A 24,865-nucleotide genomic window follows, 5' to 3' on the forward strand; every position below is an offset into this window, starting at 1 on the left:
TTTTCTTATTAAATGAATATTAATAGGAGAAAAAAAGTTCATGTTAGCATAGCATCATATTTCCCCTGGAATAAAAAAAAAAAATCACTTTTCTAAATACCATTTATACAAAAGAACATTTGGGCTGAATGCCAGAGCCGCCAGTCATTTTTCGCAAAGCAAAAACATTATAGCAAACCAAAATAAAAAATAGCAGCCTCTTGCTGGTCACCAAAGCTCACAGACCCATATTTATCCTGTCCTCAAACTTACCCCACAAGTTTAAAAAAACAAAATCTAACCACTGACAAAGAAAACACAAATCTTCATATTTCTGCAATAGCTACACAAACTGAAATAGGAAAATAAAGTCAAGTCTCTGCATTGCTGGTGTGGTGATGTCTTCATTTGTCTGATTAACCTGTTGAACGTGGTGGAGCCAAGGCAGCTACTGGGAGGACTTGCAGGGGTGGGCTGTAAGTTTTTCTGGGCTCTTCCTAATTTGTTTCTTTTCTTCATCTTTTGAGGACCGCTGGTGGTGGTGTAGAGTGCATGGGATCTACTGCCAACCAGGAGGTGGCTGGCATCTTATACCATGGTCAAGAGTGCTGGTCTGCTTTTATTTTCCTTCACTTGGTTATGTTTCCCACAGCACAGGCAGAGCGCAGCACTAAGGAAAGCGTTTACTCTTTTTTTGTTTTAGTTATGATGTGACGCTTATAAGCCACATCTATTGCATTGGGGCACAGCTAGGAGGACGATGACATGTGAGGGGAGACACGCAGCTTGTGGGTATTGTTTGTTTATTTACCCATGCATTGACTGCCAATTCCCATTGTTAAACACTATGAGCATTCACAACCACTTCCTGCTCATCCCCGCTCAAACCACATAATCCCGGGATCTCTTTGAGCTAGCTCCATTAAGTAGTACTGTTGTATAGAAAACAAAGATACTCCTTGTAAGGCACAGGTAAGTTTATTCGTGATTACCCAGCGCCCTGCCTGCATCCGCCTCCCTCTCAACTCCAACCCTTTCTCTAACGCTCCCCACTCGCTCGAGACATTCTCACACACAAACATTCATTCACATGCAGATGCACGCGACCTACTAATGAATACAACACCCCCCCTTTACAATAACAAAAGAATACTAATATAATAGGAACCAAAATTAATGGATGAACAACTTGGAGTTGAACATAAGTGCAACAGAAAATAAACTGAACAACCTGCAATTAATTAAAAGTTACTTGGAGTTCAACATAAATGCAGCAGAAGATACAACTGAACATCAACCGGCAATTAAATAAAAGTTAATTCATTATGTAATCTTTAGACCACACTGGAGGTGTATTGGTTCTTCCCCTTTGCAGAAAAAAATCATTATGGAACATGTGTGTATTCTCATCACTTCTTCTAATATTTTGTGTTTCCTCTTCCCTATCAAACACATCACCTCCACTTCCCACTATATCACTCACATTCCTTTCTCCGGATGTCCCTTGATAGTTTACATCAAACCGAACATCATCATACAAGCCCATCATCATTCTGTCCTCGCTTGCCCCTCTGCCTCATCACCTGTCCACCTCCACTTACTAACTCGATCCATGTTCCAAACAGTACCATCTTGAATCCTGATTGCTCGCCCAAATACCTCTGCGACTTTTACCGGGTCAGAATATTTAGATTCCCCTTTTCTAACCACACGCCCTTTCTTTATTTTTATAAGATCACCTGGAACAATTTTCAACCTGTTTTCTTGAAACCACTCAGTGTCCTTCTTATCAGCTCCTTTAGACCCTCTGTAATTAACCCATTCAGGGTTTAGTAAGGTATTCGGAACTCTACCCCTCATCAACTCAAATGGAGATTTGCCTGATTCCTTTCTGATCGAGTTCCTGCTACTCCAAACTCTATCTCTAAGAGCTTCTTCAACTGACATGTTTCTCATGGCTAATTCTATAGTTTCCACTACAACTCTGTTGCATCTCTCTACTAACCCATTGGTTTGAGGGTGGTACAGCGACGTAAATCTCCATTGAATTCCTAAATGTCTAGCAAAATCTTTAATTTCTTTGCTTTGCTTTTAAACTGTACCCCATTGTCACTCAACATTGATGTAGGAAAACCTACCCTTCTAAAAATCTGTAGTAAAATGTAATTACTTCAGCAGAGTCAATCTCGTCTACAAGCTTTACTTCCATCCATTTGGAATAGTAATCTACTAACACTATAACACATTTCTTCCTTTGCCCAAAGTCTCCATATCGTCCTGCTATGTCAATACCCAATTTTTCCCATGGGCACTCTGCAGAATGTATTTCAATAGGAATATTCCTGATGCTCTTGCAACTTTTATCACTATTTTGGCATGGCCAACAATCTCTCACAAATCTCTCAACTGCCAAATCTACTCCTGCCCACCAATAGTTAGTCCTAACATTTACTTTTGTGCCTGAAATTCCGGGGTGTCCCCGATGTGCTTTGCTTATTATTTCCAATCGTAGTGTTAAAGGAGGAATCAATTTGTCTCCGCTTAACAAAAATTCCTCATCTATCGAATACTCATCTCTCATTTCCCAATAATTTAGCCACTCTTCATCTACCTTCCTTTTTTCAGGCCATCCAGACCTGGTATATACAATAACCTTACACAGAACCTGGTCTTTCTTCAATTCCTCTACCCATTCTTCTCAAGGGGTCACTTCAAATACAGTTGCTACTATTTCTGCCTCCTCATTAGTCTCTCTACAATGATCTATCAACGGCAACCTTGACAAAAAAAATGCTATAACATTCCTCTTTCCCGGAACATACCTCACAATAAAATTGTAATCTTTTAATTTTAGAGTCAATTTAGCAAGTTGCGGAGACGCCTTGCACATACCTTTTACCAACAACACTTTTCCAATGGCTTATGATCAGTCTGAACTACAAATTTGCTTCCCCACAGATATTTCCTAAAATATCCAATCGGCCACACACATGCTAACATCTCTCTTTCAGTAACAGAATATCTACTTTCTGTATCAGTGATTACACGCGACACATGACTTATAATTTTATCTTGTCCTAACTCTGAAATTTGTGATAACACAGCTCCTAATCCAGATCCGCTGGCATCAACTGTTAGCTTAGTTTGTCTGCCAAAAACAAAACCCCCTAATTCTGCAGTTTTGCTGATACTGTCCTTGATGAATTTAGCCGCATCCTTACATTGTTCATCCCACCTGAACTTCACATCTTTTTTCATCAATCTTCTCAAAGGTTCGGTGACACTAGCAAAATTATGTACAAATCTATTACAATATTTTCATAATCCCAAAAACAACCTTAACTCATCCTTATTGGTCGGATCAGGCGACTCCCCGATTTCCTTCATCGCTTCTACTTTAGGTTTTTTTGTACCCTTTCCCATTCACTACGTGTCCCAAATATTCCACTTCACCAACTTTAAATTTGCATCTTTGTTTCTCAACTGTCAACCCCTTTGTTCTCAATCTTTCCAATACATCATTCAACCTGCAATCATGTTGCTCAGCACCTTTACCAAAAACAATAACATCATCTTGGTATACTAATGTTCCTTTAAGTCCCCTCAATATGTGTGGCATGGTTCTCTGGAACACAGCCGCTGCCGACGCTAACCCAAAAGGCATTCGTCTATAGCGATACAACCCAAAAGGTGTAATGACTCTGCAATCTTCTGTTAATGCAATCTGGTGATAAGCACTCGACAGATCTAATGTGGTAAAAGTGTCTGCACCCTCAATGCAATTTAACATTTCAGAAAGTATGAGAAGTGGGTACACATCCACAATAATATTCTTATTCACGTCTCTTAAATCCACGCATATTCTCAATTTGCCACATTTTTTCAATGCCACTACGACAGGGCTTATCCATGTGACGATTCAACTCTCTCTATGATATCCTCATCTTCGAGTCTTTGTAGTTCTTGTTCAACTTTATTAATCAATGCAATAGGTATAGGCCTGGCTCTCTTGTGAGCCACTGGTACTGCGTTCTCTCTTGCGTCTCTCTTCAACTTTATTCTATGCATAAAATTCTTGAGCAAACCCAACTTTGTTTGGAAAACATCTTCTTGAACCTCATTTCCTTTCTTGTTTTGTTCATCGTTAGTTTTTACTAATAAAATGGGTTCTTCCTCACACGGGTCCAGTTTGATTTTCAGTGCCGCCTGGTCTCTTCCAACCAATTATATTGACTCCTTTCTCGGCCACATACACTTTTATCTGTGCTTGATGATCTTTGAACTGCAAAGTACTGGTGAACCAACCCTTTATTTGAATCATCGATCCTTCATAACCTCCTGGATTCTTTGTGTCTGGCTACTTAAATGTGCTTCTCAGCCCTTCACTCAACAACTTTTGCCAGGTTCCTTTGTTAATGATCGTGTACAGTGAGCAGCTGTCCACCATGACCATTACCTTCCAATTGTCCAGAGTAACCTCACAATGTGGGCACTTCAACTCTTCCCCAGGAGGTTCACATATCACCATAACTCTTTCTTCATCTGATTCATATTCATCTTGAACCATTGATATTCTTTTCTTGCGTCTACATGTGACTGCAAAATGTCCTTTAATTCCGCAATTTCTGCATTTCTGCCCGACAGCTAGAACATTTCTAGAGTTTGCGTAGTGCCCCAACCTGCCAAAGTTGAAGCATCTGTCTCCATCTTTAGCTTGTTATGGATTTATTCTAGAGTCATTCTTTATCCATGGCTTCCAGAAATGTCCACTGGCCTCCTTATGCTTTGAACTCCTTATCTTGTTTAACTTGCTTGATCTCTCATCTATTTTCTCCTTAGCGCGTATTGCGTTTACTAAACCTTGTTCTTCTGTAGCTGCAAGTTGTTCGTTGCTGCTCTGAATGAGGCTTTATGATGCTTCTTGTTTTTTGGCCTTCATCTCCTTTGAACATAATTGGCTGTTTTCTATCCTCTTCTCTATCGCCAACGTCTCATTCAATGATGGATTTCCCACCATCCGGAGCCTGTCTTGAATCAATGGGTCTTTGGCGTGAATTATGATTTGATCTCTTATCAGCTCAAGAGTGATACCATTGCCAAAGCGACAGGTCCTGGACTGTGTCTTCAAAGCCGACACATATTCTTCAATACTTTCATGCTCCCTTTGTACTTTAGTGTAGAAATGGTAGCTGCGGATGGCTACGGTAATTTCTGGAGTATAATATTTGACTAATTGTCTCAGTGCTTTTTTATGCTCCTCACTGTCTCCTGCTTCATCTACAGTTAAATCAGGGAGTTCCTTGTATTTCTTTTGTCCTTCCAGCCCTAAAGCATGTAGCAATAGGAGTTTTTTCTTTTGCAGTGTTAATCCTTCCTGTTCTATAATTTTAGTATAATTCACCCAAAATTCTCTCCATTCCGCCCAAGTTACCACTGGTTGGCCTGGACCAGGCAAAACATTTGCTGGAGGCTGTATACTTATCCCTTGCATGGTTTAATGCTACTGAAGTCTGTTCTTTACTTGTCCAGTTTCTCCTTTGCTTACTCAGTTAAATAGTTTTATTACCTGACTGCTTTAATACAATTTGCAAGGCAAACTGAATTGCTTGTGTCCTTTACTCTAATTTTTTCTCTGTTCCCCGTTGGATTGGACTCCAAAAGTAGGATTGCTTTTCCTGCCCCTTATTACTCCATAGTCTTAGTGTTTGAACTGCTCGACATACTCCACAACAAAATCCGCACAGAGGAACAGTCAACGTGTCCCTCCGGAGCTCCCGCTCGCGCACCTCCTTCGTGGGTTCGAATGGCGCTGGGTGTCCTCGTCGCAAATTGTTGTATAGAAAAAAAAGAGGCTGCTTATAAGGCACAGGTAGGTTTATTTGTGATTACCCAGCGCCCTGCCTGCATCCGCCTCCCTGTCAACTCCAACCCTTTCTATAACGCTCCCCACTCGCTCGAGACATTCTCACACAAACATTCATTCACACGCGGATGCAGATGCACGCGACCTACTAATGAATACAACAAGTACTATCAAAATATGGCCTGCCAGTGTTATGACAAAGCAGTCTGCTGACAGTTAATAGCTTAAATGCTGCGGTTGAGGTGCTGCTTATGTAAATGTCTTAACCAACAGTACCGTCAGCCACTTAATTTATATCTTTGTCTTGCACTGAAGTCCTGTTAAAAAAAAAGTATTGGTAAATCAAACACATTTAGCTGGTGTACAGGTATTAGGCAGACATTTGCCAGGCACTGCTATCATAGGACCAGGCAATCACATACTTTTCTAGCTGTGGCCAATACCCATCTATGCCTACAGAAAAGCCAAAATTGTAGGGTTTGCCAAATATTGTTTTTTAGTTTGGGCTATTAGGTGGTGCTGAAAGCCCTACCTTTAAGCCAAAACTATAGTCATTAAAATAAGAGCCTTAACATAAAAGCTTCAAATATGGGCTTTGACTGAGGGTCTGTAATGCTATTCAATGGAAATGACATTTGGGGAGGGATACAAGGTGTATTTGGTGTTGTTTGGTTATGTATCCCGTCCCATTCCCTGCCCCTAGCCATGCTAATCCCTATGGCTAATCCTACCAATTCCTGCCCATCTCGGAACTCTTTAAGCTTTATGGTCCATGGAGGCAGCCATCTTGGATGACTGTCTCTAAGGAAGCTCTCTGGAAAGAAGCTAAAAGTGGCAGCCATCTTTAATGTATATTATATTAATCCAACAACCATGCCCAAGAACCGAGTGGAACCAAATTCTTTTCGCAAAGTCAATTAGTTAAGCTTCAGTTACAGATCTATAATTGTTCAAACACATGATGTCAAATGTTATTGTAATTTCTAACTATCATTTTTAGTAAATAGATGAAATGATTTTAATATATACAAAATCATTAAAGAGACAATATACTGGATACATTGAGAAATTGAGGTACTTGCCTGGCAAAATGCAATTAAGTATTGGTTTGGCTTTAATGGCTTCTTGTTGCTCAATTATTTCAATAGAAGGAGCCGCTCAGAAATTGCCTCACTGTTTTACATGCAGTATTCGAACAGTCTGAGGTGTTCGCTAGAGAGTTTGTGCTTTTTCAATGGGCAAAGGGGGTTCCCACTTGAGTTCAGAGTTGCTGTGCACCTCTAGATATATATTTATCCCAGGTAGTTATCGTCTCTTTCGGGGCGTTGTTTTCTACTCTTCAGTACCCAGTCCGACTTCCACTATTAGCCAAAGCAGTTGCTTTTTCTCGATTTTTTGTCATACACATTTACACCCCACATTTGAAAATAAAATCGTATGAGTCGTGGGAATCAAAAATGTGGGGATAGCGAGGTGCTGACTGAGATTTTCCTTCTTCAATGGGCAAAGGGGTTTCACACCCGAGTTCAGAGTTAATATGTGCACCTCTAGATATATATTCATCCCAGGTCGTTACAGTCTCTTCTGGGTTTGTTTCTACTCTTCAGTACCGAGTCCGACTTCCACTACCAGCCAAAGCAGCTGCTTTTTTTCTGTGAGTAAAGCGGCGGGTTCTGGCCTGCTGATCGATCTTTTGTCATCTGCCTTTACATGGCATATTTGAAAATAAAAAAAATCGATTGAGTTATGGGAATCAAAAATGTGGGGATAGTGAGGAACTGATGCCTCTGAATACATTCCTGCGGTGGTTGTGGTCAACCACAGCGTGGGTGTCAGAAAAGTTTGCAGACAGCGCCTTGCTGCGATCTTGTAAATACTTCATGCATTTAGTATAGACCTATAATAGAGTACCCTTTGTTTGAGAAAAGTTCATGAAAAGGTGCTAATAATTCAGTGATTGCTGATGCCATGTGAACATTTGCATGTGACAGACCACACAAAGTTCTAGCGGTCCTGTCAATTCCTCCCATACAACTTTGAACCTGAATCACCAATGGAACGGCAGTTATTTAATTTAAACAGTCGTGTTGACTTTCTGCAAAATTGAGTGTTCTTCACATCATTAAAAACAAGAGGCATGGCTGCGTAGGAGCAGATTCCATTTAAAATATGGAAAATAAAGTGACATACTCATGCATTATGTTTCTATAAGGATATGGACTACTGTCGGTTCCGCCGTAGGGAAGAAAATATTATTTTAGGTCTTGAAACAAGACATTAACAAATATTTGTACTTTGCTGTACAACTAGAGCTTGGAACCGTTGTGGTCAAAGAAGGTATTGGATTGTGTGTCATATATGTCTTCCACGTAAGATACAAACTGCAACATTTTTAGTATCACATGTGTTCCTTTGCACTTTACATGTATTTTGGAGAATCCCTAATGCACTCATTTGCCAGCACAGTACCCAGAATGGCAAAATAATTAAAACCAAGCGACGGAATTGCTGGTTGTACTGTGCCTTTTTTCACCATCTGATTTTGAATAGCCAAAAAGCAGAATGGCATAAGTCATATTTGTATATCGCTAGCTGGCAGGTAAACTCAAGGGTTTCCAATAGTTGGTTTCAAGGAAATCATGCTCTACTAGAGCAGAAACGGGAGCCAAATAGTTTATAATTAGTTTGCATACAGTTTTGCCATTACACATAGAGGAATCCAAGTTCAAGAATCGGAATTCTTCAAGCCTAGCGTGTGAAATTGGAAGCTCTTTGCCAGCAAAAGGGTTTGTTCTGGCGATGTTTTGAGTAACATCAGGAGGAAGCATGGCTGCGACAAGTTTACACATAAACCTTTCGGCACAAGCCTTAGGCACGTGCAACCTTATATATAACTTTTTTGTTGACTGCTATATATGCTGCCTATTTCTGCAGCCTGGCCAAATAACACTCAGAACAATTTATGTGTGTGAAGATGGCAGCTTCGGGCCTTTTACTTACACAGGGGCTAATTTACACATGATCTGTAACAAATCGTCAAAGATTTTGGATTCTGAATTGGCCCCATTGCTCATAGGGTGGGTATCTACAATATACTTCTCCATAGCCATACTTTTTCACTTTTTGTTTCCGATGCTGTACTGCGTTGTTGTACTCTTTGCTTTTCGTGATATTTTCATTGTTTTTTTCACTTTAATTCCCCACCCAACATTTGGGGGCAGGAAGGCGTTCCGGGCCCTCTGCTGCCCCCATATGCTCAGTGGCCTCTCCGAGTCCTGCATCCCTGAGAGCATGATTAGTTTGGGCAATTAGGTGCAGCTTGAGACACTTAGAAGCCGAAACTATGGCGTTACAGTACAGATGAGGAGGAGTGGCATATGAGGAGGGACACACAGCTTGTGGGTGTTGTTTGATTATTTACCCACCCATTGACTGTCCATGGCCATGCGAATCCCTATGGCCATTCCCAACCAGTTCTTGCCCCTCCCTCCCAAAACACCTCGCCTTGGGAACTCTTTGAGCTCACTTTAATCCGACTTTACCATCAAACTTTGCACTCCAGTGTTTTTTCAAAGCATTTTGAGCCTTAGTTACTCAATTGGAGTTGAAGACCCACTACTACTGGAATACAAATGTTTTTACACGTCTGCCTTCCGCCACTGGATTTATAAGCACTCTGTGTGCCCTTCATTGAAGACCTGTTAAAAACACGCATTGGCAAATCCAACAGTTTTGTCAAAGGCCCAAACTGTTGGCATTGCCAATGCTTGTTTCTTAATGCGACCGGGCGCTCCGACAGAAAACGGAAAACAGATCCCTTGATGATGGGGAAGTGCGTCCTAACAGGACAGAGCCCCTATACAATGTGGGGGCCCGCACGGGGGCTTGCAAGGAGCGGCTTCTAGCAGTTAAACCCCCCATCCCCCGAGTCACTGAGCAAGACACATTATGTCCCGCCTGAGTTTGATTTTATCTTCATTCGTCCACCACATGCATGGAGTGCAGGGTTCTAGTTTTTGAGGGCAGTGGGGGGATTCAGTAAAGGCAAAACCGTGTGGTGCTTCTCGCTCGACACCTTGGAATACTAGCAACAGGTGGGGCACCCATCAGACCTGGGCAGAAGGTTGGTGCTGCTTTCTCCTATGAACTGGAGACAGCATGATACAGCCAGGCTGGCGAGAGCTCTCGAGAGGCCGGCAGAACAAGTATAGGATCTGGGGCAGTTAAGGCATCAGTATACATGTGTCCCCTGACCAGGGATTGTACCAAATCGAGTTATTTCGTGAAAAGCGGTCGTACAGCCAATCAACATATACATGGAGCCCTGTGCATTTTAACATGAAATGTTTCATTACATACAAACACCAGCAAGCCAAACCGTGCATTTTTGTAGACCATACTTTGACATAGTTCCCTCTTCGTCTTTACCGTGTTACTGCTAACCTCTATAGTTGCACCGAGCTGTAGAGCAATTGCACCAGCTACTACCAAGAGGATGGTTTTTAAGATATCAAAGAAAAAAATAAACACTTTACTGTTCATAAACATTAGTTCCAATAAAGCCAACTGCTTCACTAAATCCTACGTACAACAGGGTAACAGATCCCTTCTAACATCTCTATGTTGGACTGTACCATTTGTTCTTTTTTTCAAGGAAAAAATATAGCTCATTCCTGCTGTTTAACAAACCACCCATGCGAGGATGTAGAACAAAATGGATCCCAAATGGCTGAAAGGACACCATGGCTACAGTAACGACAAATTACGGTAGCAAAACTGTCTCTGCTAATCCCAATCGAGGATGTTCTTCCTCAGAACAAAATACCCTTTGGTGACGAAGACTAACTAACTATACAACCCGAGAGACTCCTAAGAATGTGTTGGTATTTGCATCTTCTAGTCAAGGGCCTGCTTTTGATTGAGCCTTTGCACTCTGCACGTTTCTGATGGCGTGTATTTTAAAGATAGCTTTCCAAAAACGATTCATTTGGAGAACTTGCAAAAGTAGCCTTAAAACTGGCGCAGCAGCAAATATGCTCTGAGTTGGACAGTGCCTCGTGACTACAGTGGGCCCGTTGTATCAGCACCTTATGTTGTATGTGTGTGCAGCACCAAAGTGTCAGAAAACAGGCTGTTCACAGGTCCTGTACATCGCCCAGTGGGGGATGGAACCTGCTGTCAAACTTCCACAGAGCAGCATTAGCCTAATGAACTATTTCTCGAAGGTTTCAATGACCACGACAAGAAGCATGTCACTACCCCACTGCCTGGGGTAGTGACATGCAGTGAAACATCTCAGCTACTAAAATTAATTGAACAGCAGACGACCGACATTGTAGTGTGCAGAGGCCAACATACAGGCTTCTATTTGAACACGCAATGAGTATGACGCTCCCACAGCAATAGAAACTTTGTTGTGGCAAGGCCCCGCCAATCATAAGCACCCCGTACACTCCATTCCTTTCAGTGCGGCGTACCTCCTACTCCCCCCTCTGCACTACCTGGACTGCATTAAACGAGGCCTAAACAATCTCCTGTGGAAATTCAGATGGACCTTGGCCCACAATGCTGGATCACAAATTCACAATGATCACAATGACAATACAACACGTCTGCCTGGATCACCAAGTAATGTGCTTTACATGTTAAGGCTAAGATGTGTGGCTACCAGAAAGACTGTTTTGGGGTTCAATCATTTCAAAAAAATCTCATTCAGGGGCTGAAATGTAGTGGCCTGCAAAAGCCTCCATACCAACAGAAGATCTTGCAAGGTCTCTCCAGACATAACGGAGGGAGACCTCATGGGGTGAGGCGGTGCTGCCAGTCTGGCTAGGGCTCATGGGGTGAGGCGCTGCTGCCGGTCTGGCTAGGGGAAAACATTTCAAGAACAGATTTACCAGGTGCGCATTACCCGACTCCTTACCCCAGGAGTCTCTAAAGGTCTTGAGAGCAGCCCATTGTGCCCTCAGTGTTGACACGGCCAGCCCCAAATCAACTCCCTCCTGAAGCAACTGATGGAGACCTGGAATGACGGGATCTAATGCCAGTGTACCCCACTTTTCACACCAGCTCTGAAAATAGCTCCAATGTGTAATAAGCCTTTAATGTCACTGAGTGACTTTATCCCTGGCTAGTAGCTTGCCACTAGGAATGTGTACCTGATAACAATGACTTTACATCTATTACATCTGGAACCAGAGGATGTATTTTTTTTCTACATTTACAATTGCTCCAGATAAACGGATTTGCTTGGAAAACACAGCAGTATGACGATATGCATTTGTTAATGTACCGTTACAAAATGAATCGCATTTTCATATAAATTTAAAAAAAACCGATGCTGTGTATAAATACCTACAGCCTTGTATGAGAAAAGCACTTTTGTTTTGAGTCTGTGTACAGTGCTCTAAACGCAAAATGAACATTTTTGAAAATATAACACCACACAATTCTACCAGCGCAAAGCAGTGCTGGTCACATATATAAATCGCAATGGCAAATAATTGTTTACATTACACTTTGAAATCGGTGCTTGACGAAGCTTGTGCCAAAAAATGAATTTTCAACTTAAAGTTTTTCAATAATTATGCACATCTGTGTGTGTATGTGATGCAACTAAAATGCGTTCAGTACTCTTCAAAGCAATAGTAAGAAGACTACTCAGATTCAGACTTAAAAGGTTGGCTTGTGAAGTTTCCAAAACAGGCTTACGTAAAATATGTGCACAATATTTAATGGGATCGAGTCGAGGGCGGCCAACAAAATTGCCGTGGAGGCGCAACAATTTCGGTAGAACTGGGTGTAGGTTCTGTGGTGAGGAATAAGCAAACATAAAAAGTTGGAGGTTTCAGGTGCAGGTCGGCAGGGAGCAAACCTGACGGTGTGGTCGTGGCGCAGAAGCCGGGCGGCTCAGTTCCGATCAGCAGGGAGAAATCACTGGGTGTACCAAACGCAGTGCAGAACTGACGTTTAGACCAGCAAAGTTGCAAGTCTGCAGGGAGCAATAATTACAGTGCAAATGAGTAGGGTGCTAACCTCACACTGCTAAACCAACAGGGTGCCAATATGACAGTGTATATCAGCAGAGAGTGACTATCACAGTGCACTGCATGGTGCAGGTATCAGTACAATGCTTCAGGGGGCAAACCGCCATTCAAAACTAGTAGGATGTAAAGATTACCGTCAAGACGTCAAGGAAAGAAACATCACAGTGAAGAAGCAGCAGAGAGCATGCATCACAGTACAGAACGTGAGTAAACATCACAGCACAGTGTGCACATTTCACATTGCCGAAACAGTAGAGCCTAATATCGGCTAGAAAGCTGCTGGATGCTATTATCAGCAAACACAAGCAGCATGAAGAATAACAAACCGTCAGAGTGCCAATCCGCAGGGTGAAGATATTACCATACAGGCCAGCTCTGTGCAAATATGACTGCAAAATTGAAGTCGGCAAATATTTATGAGCGCAATGAGCACAAAATCAACTGGGAGAAAATATAATACAAAATCGACAGGAAAATATCACTGTCCAATATCAAAACTTATCAAGTTGTGAGACGGTTGCAAACATGCATTGACGAAAATGCCTTTGCAGAACGAAAGGACGAATCATTAGCATGGCTGTCATCACGTGAAATGATATAAACGCAAAACAATTGCTCAGAGATAGCGAAGCCTTATACAGCGTTCACCTGTGCCATCTGTTTCCCAATTTGGAGTCTTTGGCTTGCCAGATTTAGATCTGCTGTTAGTTTCTCGTTGGCCTTCCGGAAGTCTCTGGCAGACGAGAGTGCTGTCCTCTTTCCATTCTGTAGCACAGCCACTAGTTGTTGTAAGGACGTAATTCGTTCTCGCAATGACGGGAACGTGGCATCTTGCTTCTGGAAAACACCTTTTCTCATCCCTCTGCTAACTGAACAAACAAACATGAATCTGATTATGATAGTCAAGAGAACCAATATCCTCACTGCACTTTCAACTTTACTCGTGAGCAAAGCACCTTGACAGACTAAGGCCTTCTGAAAGCCATTCAATCCTACACGTTTTGTTAATTTCTTCCAATAAGTGGTGGTCACCAGAATGGTGGCATTCGAAATGTGGATGCCTAATGGCAAACTGATTGCACATCGGCTACTAACTGTACCACAGCTTTTAATTACATGATACGAATTCATAGTTATTACCAAGTTTAAATTATTACAGAGACAATGAGTACTCATAAGAACTTTTCACATGTGCAGTTTAGATTAGATACCGTATACAGAAACACTCAAATAGCGTTTTCAAGATTTGTAAACGGAAACATTCAAAAAGAATTCATACCTCTTCGGATTAAAGATGAATTCAATCGCAGTGATGGATGAATATTCACATATCGTGATGCAGGTCCTTTACATTTTTCCTGCTTAGTGCTCTGCAAAAAGAAACCAATCGTATTGTTAATGGCCCTGTATGTGAAGCATAAACCTAAGATACCATTGTATATTATTTTTCTTATCATGGTCTTTGTTCATTCACATTAAGGGCATCTGTGTGGAGAGACATGCTATGCGCATGTACATTTAGGCCAAGAGGTCCCAACAAGAGCCAACAGACAAAAAGCCCTTTCCCATTTAGCATACACCAATGAATGCAGCATGCATATATCGGTCTTGGTCTCCAGAAATACCCCAGCTGAGCTGCTTCCCTTCTTTATTGCAGCATGTACGCAATTGGCTTTACGAGATTCTATTCCCTTGATGTCATTTTTTAATTGTTTTAACACATTTTCACTAAAAAAACATACATTTTGTCAATCTCCTTCCGAAGGAGGCCACGCCAGAGGAGGAACTCTTGTGCAAATGTTTTTTTAATGCATTTAATTGATTGTATATGGTAAATAATTACCTTTACAATATTTAACTTACATTTCATCACATACATTTACAATGATCAAATTCATCACCTAAATACACATCACATAATATTCATCACCTTAATTATACACTCCATCACGTAATATTACCAAGCATCAAATTTCAAATGTTAACAATTTTATAAAATGTAAAATTGCAAATATTAGAGTTAGAGGACCCATTTAACAAATAAAACCAACATGCATAAAGATCAATAAAATGTAGCCTATAAGCACATTTCCTAAAAAGCAATAATCTTTTAAAATAAAAAAAATGACATATGGTTAAAGGCTGCTTCAGGGTTTCAATACTAGATTCATCCTTGCAAAATGTAAAAAAAAAAATCAATTCTGTTGCTATTATTTTTCTTGTAGCTAACACTTCCCAGGTAGGGAAAATATTCGGTCGCAATCTCAAAAAATCATATCACCCCTTACAGTGTGGAAAGAGTCGCAAAAAGGCAAGTCAAATTCCAGCCTTCTTAAGTTCATGATGGAGATGTTTCAAGGAAGTAGAACACTGCATAGTTTCAATTGTTCTTCTCTAATCATCAGCAAACAACATCTTCTTGATATTCATCAATTTAGTATTTATATCAGTTAAAACAAAATCAAATTCTCCCTACATCTTCGAACATATTTCCACATATAACAACATTGTTTGATTCTGCCTTTTCTCCAAGATATAATTCATATCTTCATAGACCAAGTTTTTAACTGGATTAAAAAACGTATATACTGAATTTAAAATTCTCCATTTTCCTCTACATGATAAAGGTTATAAACCTAGTTCATATCTAATGCCTGCATCTGTACACAATTAGGTAATTTCAGAGCTTTTCTCCACATAAATGCTTCCAAATATTCTAACCTATCCAACAGACATAGGGGAAAGACCTCAATACCATAAACAATTTAGGAATCACTATTCCCTCATAGAATCTTATTAATGTAACAATAGAAAAATGTACCATATTTGTTATCTATTCTTATCATTTGACTCCCAAAACGTTCAGCTTTTATTTTTAAATAATCCAGATTTTTCAATAAATCAGAAAAATAAAATCATAAAACCAAAATAAATTAACCTATCAATACACTCCACTTTTTTTAAATTTAAGAACCAGGAGTATTCTACTGTTTTGTTTCTGCCGGCAAAATACATTTTTGTTTTACCTGTATTCATATTTAATAATCTTTTTTTGCATAATCGGCACATGCGTTCAACAGACCCTGTAATCCACGACGGGTGCAATCAAACAACATTAAATCCTCTGCATAAACTGTACAGCAACACCTATATTTCTGCTGCCAGCTCCTGCGTAAGTGGAGCGGTCTGCATGGCTCTTCGTTGGAGCTCAGACAGGTCCGTGGGTTCCCCGCTTTTGCTTCTGCACCGGAGTGGTTCACGTCATGTTGGGAGCTAATCTCCCATGCGGCTGGGCTTTCCTTACAGCAGCCTTCCACAAAGCCGCTTCCTGCTGCACTCTCTGTATTGCCGCACGCCTTTTCCTCCGTCGGCCTAAGCTGGCACTCCTTCAGCTTTCATGGCCATCACTGCATTTTGACCTGCTGTTGCTTCCACTACTCCTTCAGCTTTGTCTTCTAGCTGTAGCTTATCCTGGGATTTAAATGTACCACTCTGATGTTTCACACTACATCAACTAGACTTCTCATTATTTTCAAAGACAGTTCTGAGCGTCATTAACTCTGAATCCTCTTTCTCGCCCCAGTACCATATGCATTATGGGCCTTGAAGTCCATAATGGACTGTATAACATTGTATGCGTGTCCCTCCATATGATCCTCCCACATTATACCGCCCCCAGGGTCAAGATCAGGTAGCAGCTGCCTTCCTATGGCTACATGAGAGTGGGTCCATACCAAGCTCTCAGTAATGATATCACTAGATTTATCTCACAGCAGAGCTGCTCTTCGGAAACCTTATTGTCGCCAGGAGACACAGTGCTGCTCTGCGTCAGCTCCGCCCAATGACTCTAGGCGTGATAGACATGACGTTGAAGCTAGATTATGTACAGGTGCCACACCTGTGACCTTAGTTACACCCTTCTTTAATAGCACTGTGTTGCTGAGGGGCTGCAGAACTAAGGAATACTAGCTATCCGCCAAGAGGACCAGGTACAGAAGGTGATGAGGAATCTGTGGGAGGAGCATCCCTCAGAAAGAACATTAGTGAGAGGTTAAGTCATTTCTCTTTCTAATGGACTCCTTCCTCCCACGGATTCCACATCTTTGATGGACTCTCAGAGCAGAACATAGACATAGAGGAAGAAATATAGTAAGGACATCTAAACCAGAAACCTCTGAAGGACAGCTCTGCCAAAACAAGCAATATGACCAGACCTAGAATCCAAGCAGTAATGTTTCGCGAACGTGTGCAATGAAGCCCACACAGACACTCAGCAAATATCCAAAACAAGAACAACTCGCTGTAGAGCCACGATGGCGACAAACCCTCTAATGGAGTGAGCCCAGAGGTCCCCAGCGACCTCTTTGCCAGGCATATCATAGCATTCAAGGATGCAGGGAATGATTAATCTTGACAAGGTCTGTTGGGTAACAGCCCTGCCAGCAAGGGTACCAGCTAACCAATGAAAAGGAGGTCATCTTTCATGCCCTCTCTCTTCTGTGAGATGTAGTAGCTTAGGGCTTGCATCAGGTCCAGCCGATGGAAATACTCATCTACCTTGTAAGGATGAGGTAGAGGAAAAAAGACAGGAAGATGGATCTTTTGAGAGAAATGGAAATCTAAGACCACCTTTAGGAGGAAGGATGGCCCAAGTCTCAACGTCACCTTCTCCTGAAAAAAAGCAAGTAGGGAGGTTTATCAGACAAGGCCTAGTGCTCACTCTGGCCTCAGAAAAATCACCTTAAGGCTGGGTGCTCTGCGGCACTGCTGTGTACCAAGCTGGGTGGCCGATGTGCAAGACAAGTTTCCGGGACTCTGCCCCTTGGGGTCTACTGGCAAGTCATCTTGGGGAGAGTGGATCGGTTTCCCCACTGGGTCCCCCGGTGGTCAATGGGGCCTCTGCACTCATGTGTGATTTTGCAGACTACACTCACAACTCCACTGTAATTCCTGTGGGAGTATAGGCACCCGGTTTCTTGTTCTCACTGTTGGGGAGTCCCACCAGCAGCGCTTCTGGTTCTGTTCCCTTTGGTGATACTATGTGTCTTATCAGGGGATCCCCATAGCGACCAGTGGCAGTTTTTGTTTTCTCTTCTGTTTGAAGTTGAACGTCTACCGCTGAAGCTCTAAAAACAAGAGAAAACAAATTGGCACGTATCTGGTACATGAGGCAAAGCTAGAGAACATAGTGGTCAGAAACATTATAGTATGAGAAGGGACAGGAATTGATGGCCTCCCGGCTGGCCCCTCCCACTTAAGAGGTAGAATTGGCTCAAGAACCCTCCTCTCTACTCATACCTCTTCTAGAAAGGGTTCTTGACAAGAACATGGTACTGGACTTTTTACAACAGAGACAGGTATTTAATACTTTAAAAAAATGAACAAGAATCAATGAATATTTTAAGAATGCAAGTAAATAATGTGAATACTATAAAGCATAAGTCGTCAAGTGAAGAAATAACGACTAGACCAATTGACAAAACTATCCGTGATGGATACTGGCAGTGGCTCCCTGTAGCCTTTAAATGTCATTTCGATATGTGTCCCTAATGAAAAAGAAATTATAGTATCCTGGAACACTCGGGGAAATGCACACTACACAGAAGATGATGGGCTATTAGACAACATAAATATCTTTAGAATTATTGCACTTCAAGAGACATGAATTGTCAAAGATTGTGAATTTGATGGATGCAGTAACTTCACATGCAATGCCCCCCAAGGCCCTAGAGGCTGACCTAAGGGAGCACTTAGGATCTCGAAATACCAAAAATAAAGTTTTAAAAAAAAAAACAGCCATGGTGTGGAATTAAACAAAGAAACCACCAGCATGGTATTAATAGGATCCTGCACCCCCTTAGCGACACATAAAATTGTATTAGTCAACATAGACAATCCAGCAGGTGGTAAATACAATAAAGAAAATATATCAACTATCTCTAAAATTCTTGAAGAATTTAGCAATAAAGTCCCACTTATGATAGTGGGCGATCTAACTGCAAAGTTTAATTGTGAATCTGAGGCTATAACCTTGCAAAGTAACTGTGAACCCTTTGTCATACAAAATAAATCCAGAGAAAGTAAGGCATGGACTTCCCTATTTAATAAATACCATCTGACAGTGCTAAATGGGAATACCCCTGGAGATTCTATGAAAATGTGACTCGAATCTGTGGGAAAAGTATGAGTACCCTTGACTATATGATCGTGAATAGAAGTGCCCAGGAGTTAGTATGTGATATGGCTGTTGTATGTAGAGAGGAAAGCCATCACCTGCCTCTATATCTGCTGCTAAGAGAGAAAGTAAAAAATAGAAGCATATTTCCAATGAACGGTAAGATTGGAGTAAACACAGCAGGCAATCGTATAAAATGGAACCCAATGAATATTCAAAAGAGTAATGAAGTGGCTATTCAACTGCTGGACACTTTTATTCTAAACCATGAACTTACACCTCTGAAATCAGAGAGTAAGATCTTTGAGGACTTTCAGTATGTAACTAATAAAATGAAAGCAAAAGTCATGGTTAAACGTAAATATAGATCAGTAAATGAAAAATGGAATTTGACCCACCATAAGAAATTTGACAATGACATTCATATAAGAAGAACATTGTTAAGGTCAAACATTCGAATATGTATTAATAAGAATGAAATATGAGGAACTGAAACGATACAGGAATTTAAAAGTCAGTATAAGAGGTGGAAAAAATCTCATCTGAAAAAGAAACAAGACGAGATTTGGCTTACCCTGGCGAATGCAGCAAAAAAAAGTATGACTGGAATGTACTAAGCTATAACAAAGATGTGATGATCTGCAAGGGAACATATTCCATAGCTTCCTTGACATTGCTGATAAAATCACTGCCTAATTCGAGAGCTGCGGGACCTGATAGTACATGTAATGCTCTCTTGAATCAAGCTCCTGAACGGTGGGCCAAAGTACTATATATCCTGTATCAGTGGATCGGTAAATTTGGAAAGGTCCCAGACTCCTGGAAAAAGAGCATAATTTTACCAATATATAAAAAAGGAGCACACAAAGATCCGGCAAATTATAGAATGTTAGCCATGCTAAACATTCCTGCTAAAATCTTTGCGAAAATATTATGAGCAGAGCTCAATCAATGGATAACTAGTTGCGCGATCCTACCAGCAAATCAATCTGGATTTAGAGCAAGGTCTTCCACGTCTCAAAACCTAACTACATTGGTGAGTGCAGTGGAATATTCAGGGAAGACACGTAGACAACCTGTCTACGTTGCCTATATCGATTTCTCAGCTGCCTTTGATACGGTTTCTCGTAAAAAACTATGGGCCAAACTGGAAAAATGGGGAATTCCGCAAGCACTGCTTAATATGATACAATTACTCTATCAGGACACTTCTGTTAGAGTGCAGCTAGATCTCGAAGGGAAGCGGTCAGATGATATACCTACAACACGCGGTGTTAAGCAAGGTTGCACCTTAGCAGCCACGCTTTTCGACCTATATCTGGCAGATTTCCTAAAGAGAGGTAGGGCAAGGCCAAATGAATAACATTAAATTGGGTTTAGCGTGGCTTGGATGGCTGGGTTATGCCGACAACCTCCTCTTGTTAGATTATACCCCAAAGGGACTTCAAGTAAAATTGAATGAACTTGAAAAATTTGCCAAAGTGAATGATTTAGTTATTAACATTGATACAACAAAAATTATGAAGTTCGAATGTAACAATGAGAACACTAACAAGAATCCAATATGGCAGATAGACAAAAGAAGGATAGAAATTGTAAATGAACATACATATCTGGGTATGATAATTGATAACAAACAAATGGGAAAAACACTGGACTGAAACTAAAACAAAGTGTATGATTGCTACTATGGCTCTAAGTAAATGTATCAGCTGCAAGGAAATATATCCATATGTACTGTGTTGAAACTTTACTCTGCAAAAATTGTTTCTTGTATGGTGTATGGGGCTGAAATATGGGGATGCTATTTTAAAAATGAGTTAGAGAAATTTGAAGCTAAAGTTTTACATTTTTTACTGAGGATACCCAAAAATGTGTCATATGAATTTATACTTTTAGAATGTGAAGGGAACAGTGTTAACAGCCGAATCCAAGATATTACTATTATGCTATAAACCAAATTACCAAGACCCAATAATGATACTTTTGTTGTGAAGTTAATGGAACAATTTAGAGATGGAGAGCATAATGTTAATTTTATAACATTATATAGATGGAAAGGGCTGTATCAATAAATGGACAGATAATGATACTTTCAGCTCGTTGCTAATGAGTATTGCACAGATAAAAAGAAAACTGAAAAAGAAGATATATGAATTGGACTGTGATCAAAGGGTAGTCAACTTGGCGACCAAAGCAAACAGTGTTTTTTTTCTTGAACATTTAATAAGGAACAAGTTACTTACCTGTAACTGTTGTTCTCCAGCATGGGTCTGGCATGGATTCACATGCTCATGAATATTCCCCGTCAGGCCGGGAATCCTCGGTATAGAAAAAAAATCAGTATCAGTTTCTTTTCTGATCTGTCTTTCTTAGTAGTAACCAATCACTGGTCTCTGGGTCATACTGCCCCCAGCCAATGACTGCCCTCTCCCTAAGCCCCGCCTCCAGCAGCCATCCTCAGATTTGGTAGTACGTAAAGTGGCAGTATGACCAAGTGAAGAGCCGCAGAGGGGTAGGCGGGAGGGTTCACATGTGAATCCATGCCAGACCCATGCTGGAGAACAACAGTTACAGGTAAGTAACTTGTTCCTTCACCAGCATGGGGTCTGGCATGGATTTACATGCTCATGAATAAGAGAATATATAGCAGTACACACATGCACAACCATGGAGGTGGCAACAGGCTCAACATTAAGCAATACAACAACTCAACATTAAGCAACTCTTACCTCCTCACCAGGCTCACCTTAGGCGAACAGGTTGCGCAGCACTGCTTGGCCAACCCTGGACTCCTCCCTGGAGTCCCGATCGATGCAGTAGAATCTTGTGAAGGTGTGCGTCGACCTCCACGTCGCAGCACTACAGATGTCCAGCAGGGGCACACCAGATAGGAACGCCGTGGTAGCAGCGATCGCTCTGGTCGAATGGGCTCTCGGACGGCCGGGCAGCTGTCGGTTTGCCAACCGGTGATAGTGCATGATGCAGCCGGAGAGCCATCTGGAAATGGAAGTCTTCGAGAGAGCCTTCCCTTGATTCACAGTCCCAAAGTTCACAAACAGTTGTGACGTCTTCCGAAAACTCTTCGTGCGGTCCACGTAGAACTTCAGCGCTCTAGCTACATCCAGCGAGTGCAAAGTCCTCTCAGCCGGCAACGAAGGCGACGGGAAGAAAACTGGCAACACCAAGGGTTCGTTGAGGTGGAAGTCCGACGGCACCTTGGACATAAAGGATGGGTGTGTCCTCAGCACCACCCTCGTGTCATGAAAAGTCATGTATGGAGGCTTGCAAGATAGGGCCTGGATCTCTCCCACTCGTCGTGTGGAGGTGATGGCCACGAGGAAAGCTGTCTTCCACGACAGGAACTTCAAAGGCGCCGAATGCATAGGCTCGAATGGGGCCCCCATGAGCTTGGTCAGCACCACATTAAGCTCCCACGCCGGGGCAGGAGCCTTCACCGGCGGGAATGATCAGAATAGTCCCTTCATGAATTCTTTCACCAGGCGATGAGACCACAAGGACGCCCGTCCCGTCGTCCTGGTATATAGGGAGATTGCAGCCAGATGTATTTTGATGGAGGCGTGAGCCAGTCCAGCTTTGGCCAGCGACAGTAGGTACGGCAGTACTTGAGGGGCCGTAATCCGCAGAGGGTTAATCTTCTGTGCACGGCACCAGACAGAGAACCTCTTCCATTAATGTCCGTAGCACTTGAGAGTTGAGGACGCCCTGGCCTTTGCAAGAACCTCTCTGCAGTCGGCCGGGATGTCATACCCTCCAAACTCTAGTGCTGCAGGAGCCAGGCTTGCAAGTTCAGCAACTCCGGGTTGTGGTGAAGAATGGCGCCTCCTTCTCTGGAGAGAAGTTCTGCGTCCGTCGGCAGCTTGACTGGTGGGGACGTTGACAAGTCCAGAAGGTCCGGGAACCAGATCTGCCTCGGCCACGCCGGTGTGACGAGGATCATCCTGCACCGGGACCTCTTGAGCTGGTTGATGAACCTGAGCAGCAACGGCAGCGGAGGGAACGCATAAAGAAATAGGCCGTCCCAAGGGAACGAGAAAGCATCGCCCATGCTCCTCGGCTGGGGGAACCTGCTGGCGAACCTCCGGCACTTGGAATTCGTCGCCGTCGCAAAGAGATTGATTTGGGGTTCGCCCCATCATCGGAAGAGTCGATCCAGTTGATCCCGGCGTAGTTCCCACTCGTGGCACGAGCGCAGATCCCTGCTGAGTGAGTCGGCGATCGTGTTTTTTATTCTTGCCAGATGAAGAGGCACCAGAAACATCCCTTGGGCGAAGGCCCAATGCCACAGATCCTGAGCTTCCTTGGATAGGGCCGGGGACCTGGTTCCGCCTTGCTTCCGGATGTAGAACATCGTGCTGGTGTTGTCGGTGAAGATCCTCACCACCTTGCCCTTGAGGGACGGAAGAAAGGACCTGAGGGCCCAGAACACCGCGCGGAGCTCCAAGATGTTGATGTGGAGAGACTTCTCCTCCGGGAGCCAAAGGCCTCTCACGTGAAGATCTCCGGAGTGTGCTCCCCAACCTTCCAGGGAGGCGTCCGTCGTCACCGTCACCTGGTGAGGTGGGGTCTGAAAGTCCGTGCCGGCCGACAGATGGGCGCGGGTACTCCACCACCGGATCGCCTGACGGAACGTCTCGTTGAGAGGGATCCTGTCCTCGAAGCTGCCTGTCGACTGGATCCAGCGGGCGTCGAGGAACTCCTGTAAGGGTCTCATCCGAAGCCTGCAAAGGCGCACCAGATATATGCAGGAGGACATCATCCCGAGGAGGAACTTGATAGATCTTACCCTGGCCATGTCCGTGGCCAGCAGACGCTGCACCTTGCCCAGAATGGTCCTGGTCCTTTCCTACGACGTTGAGGCCAGCCGCGCCACTATGTCGAGCTTGGCTCCCAGAAACAGGGCGACTTGCGACGGAACCAGGTGGGATTTTGGAAAGTTGATGGAGAATCTCAGGTCTGTGAGCAGCTGGACGGTCTTCGCAGTGTGCTCCACGGCGAGCTCCCTTGTCCTTGCCCGGATGAGCCAGTTGTCCAGGTAGGGGTAGACGTGGATCCCTGTAGGCGCAGCCACGCCGCCACCTGTGTGAGGCACTTGGTGAACACCCTGGGTGCCGACTTCAATCCGAACAGGAGGGCCACCCTTGGACCACGAATCTGAGGAACTTTCGTCGTCTTTTTAGAATGGGGATGTGGAAGTAGGCATCCTCCAAGTCCAGCGACGACAGGAAATCGCCCTCCTCCAGCTGTCCCAGCACATGCTGGAGGGTGACCATACGGAACTTCTGTGCCTTGATGTACTTGTTCAGTCGTCGTAGGTCCAGGATGGGGCGCCATCTTCCTGTCTTCTTTTTTACGAGGAAGTACCTTGAGCAAACTCCGGAGCCCCGAAGCCTCTTTGGGACGAGCTCGATGGCACCCTTCTTGAGCATCGCCCTTACTTCCAACGGTAGTTGAGGGATGTGATTTTCCTTCCTGGCCACGGGTGTAACGCGAGGGCACTTCTTCTGAAACTCGAGGGCGTGCCCTTGGGCCAGGGCGTCCAGCACCCAACGGTCGGTGGAGATGGACTCCCACACGCTGACGAACCTCGCCAGCCGGCCTCCCACTGGGGTGCTTCGTCGGGGGCCCGACCCCACGGTCGGTTCAATCTTGTTTGGAGGCCGCCTTGCCTCCTTGACCTCCTTGTCGACGACGACGACGGGCACCACCTGACTTGCCACGTCCCCTGTAGGCTTCCTGGGACGAAGATCTTGCCGCTTGGCGGTAAGTGGAGGAGCCACT

The 24,865-nt window shown here is 43.1% G+C and overlaps 1 protein-coding gene across 2 annotated transcripts in view; it reads right to left on the bottom strand.

Annotated features, from left to right (window-relative positions):
* Window positions 1-24,865, bottom strand: part of CNTLN (centlein) — a 2,346,865-nt gene that overhangs the window by 657,050 nt on the left and 1,664,950 nt on the right. For both annotated transcript variants that reach the window (XM_069625978.1, XM_069625977.1), the window contains exons 18-19: window positions 14,168-14,258; window positions 13,537-13,757 (exon numbers count right to left, since the gene is read on the bottom strand). In XM_069625978.1, the coding sequence (XP_069482079.1) occupies window positions 13,537-13,757; window positions 14,168-14,258 (312 nt within the window). The remainder of the gene's footprint in view (window positions 1-13,536; window positions 13,758-14,167; window positions 14,259-24,865) is intronic.

The sequence above is a fragment of the Ambystoma mexicanum genome, chromosome 6p (assembly GCF_040938575.1).
Source record: "Ambystoma mexicanum isolate Mex_15411 chromosome 6p, UKY_AmexF1_1, whole genome shotgun sequence".
NCBI classification, from domain to species: Eukaryota; Metazoa; Chordata; class Amphibia; order Caudata; family Ambystomatidae; genus Ambystoma; species Ambystoma mexicanum.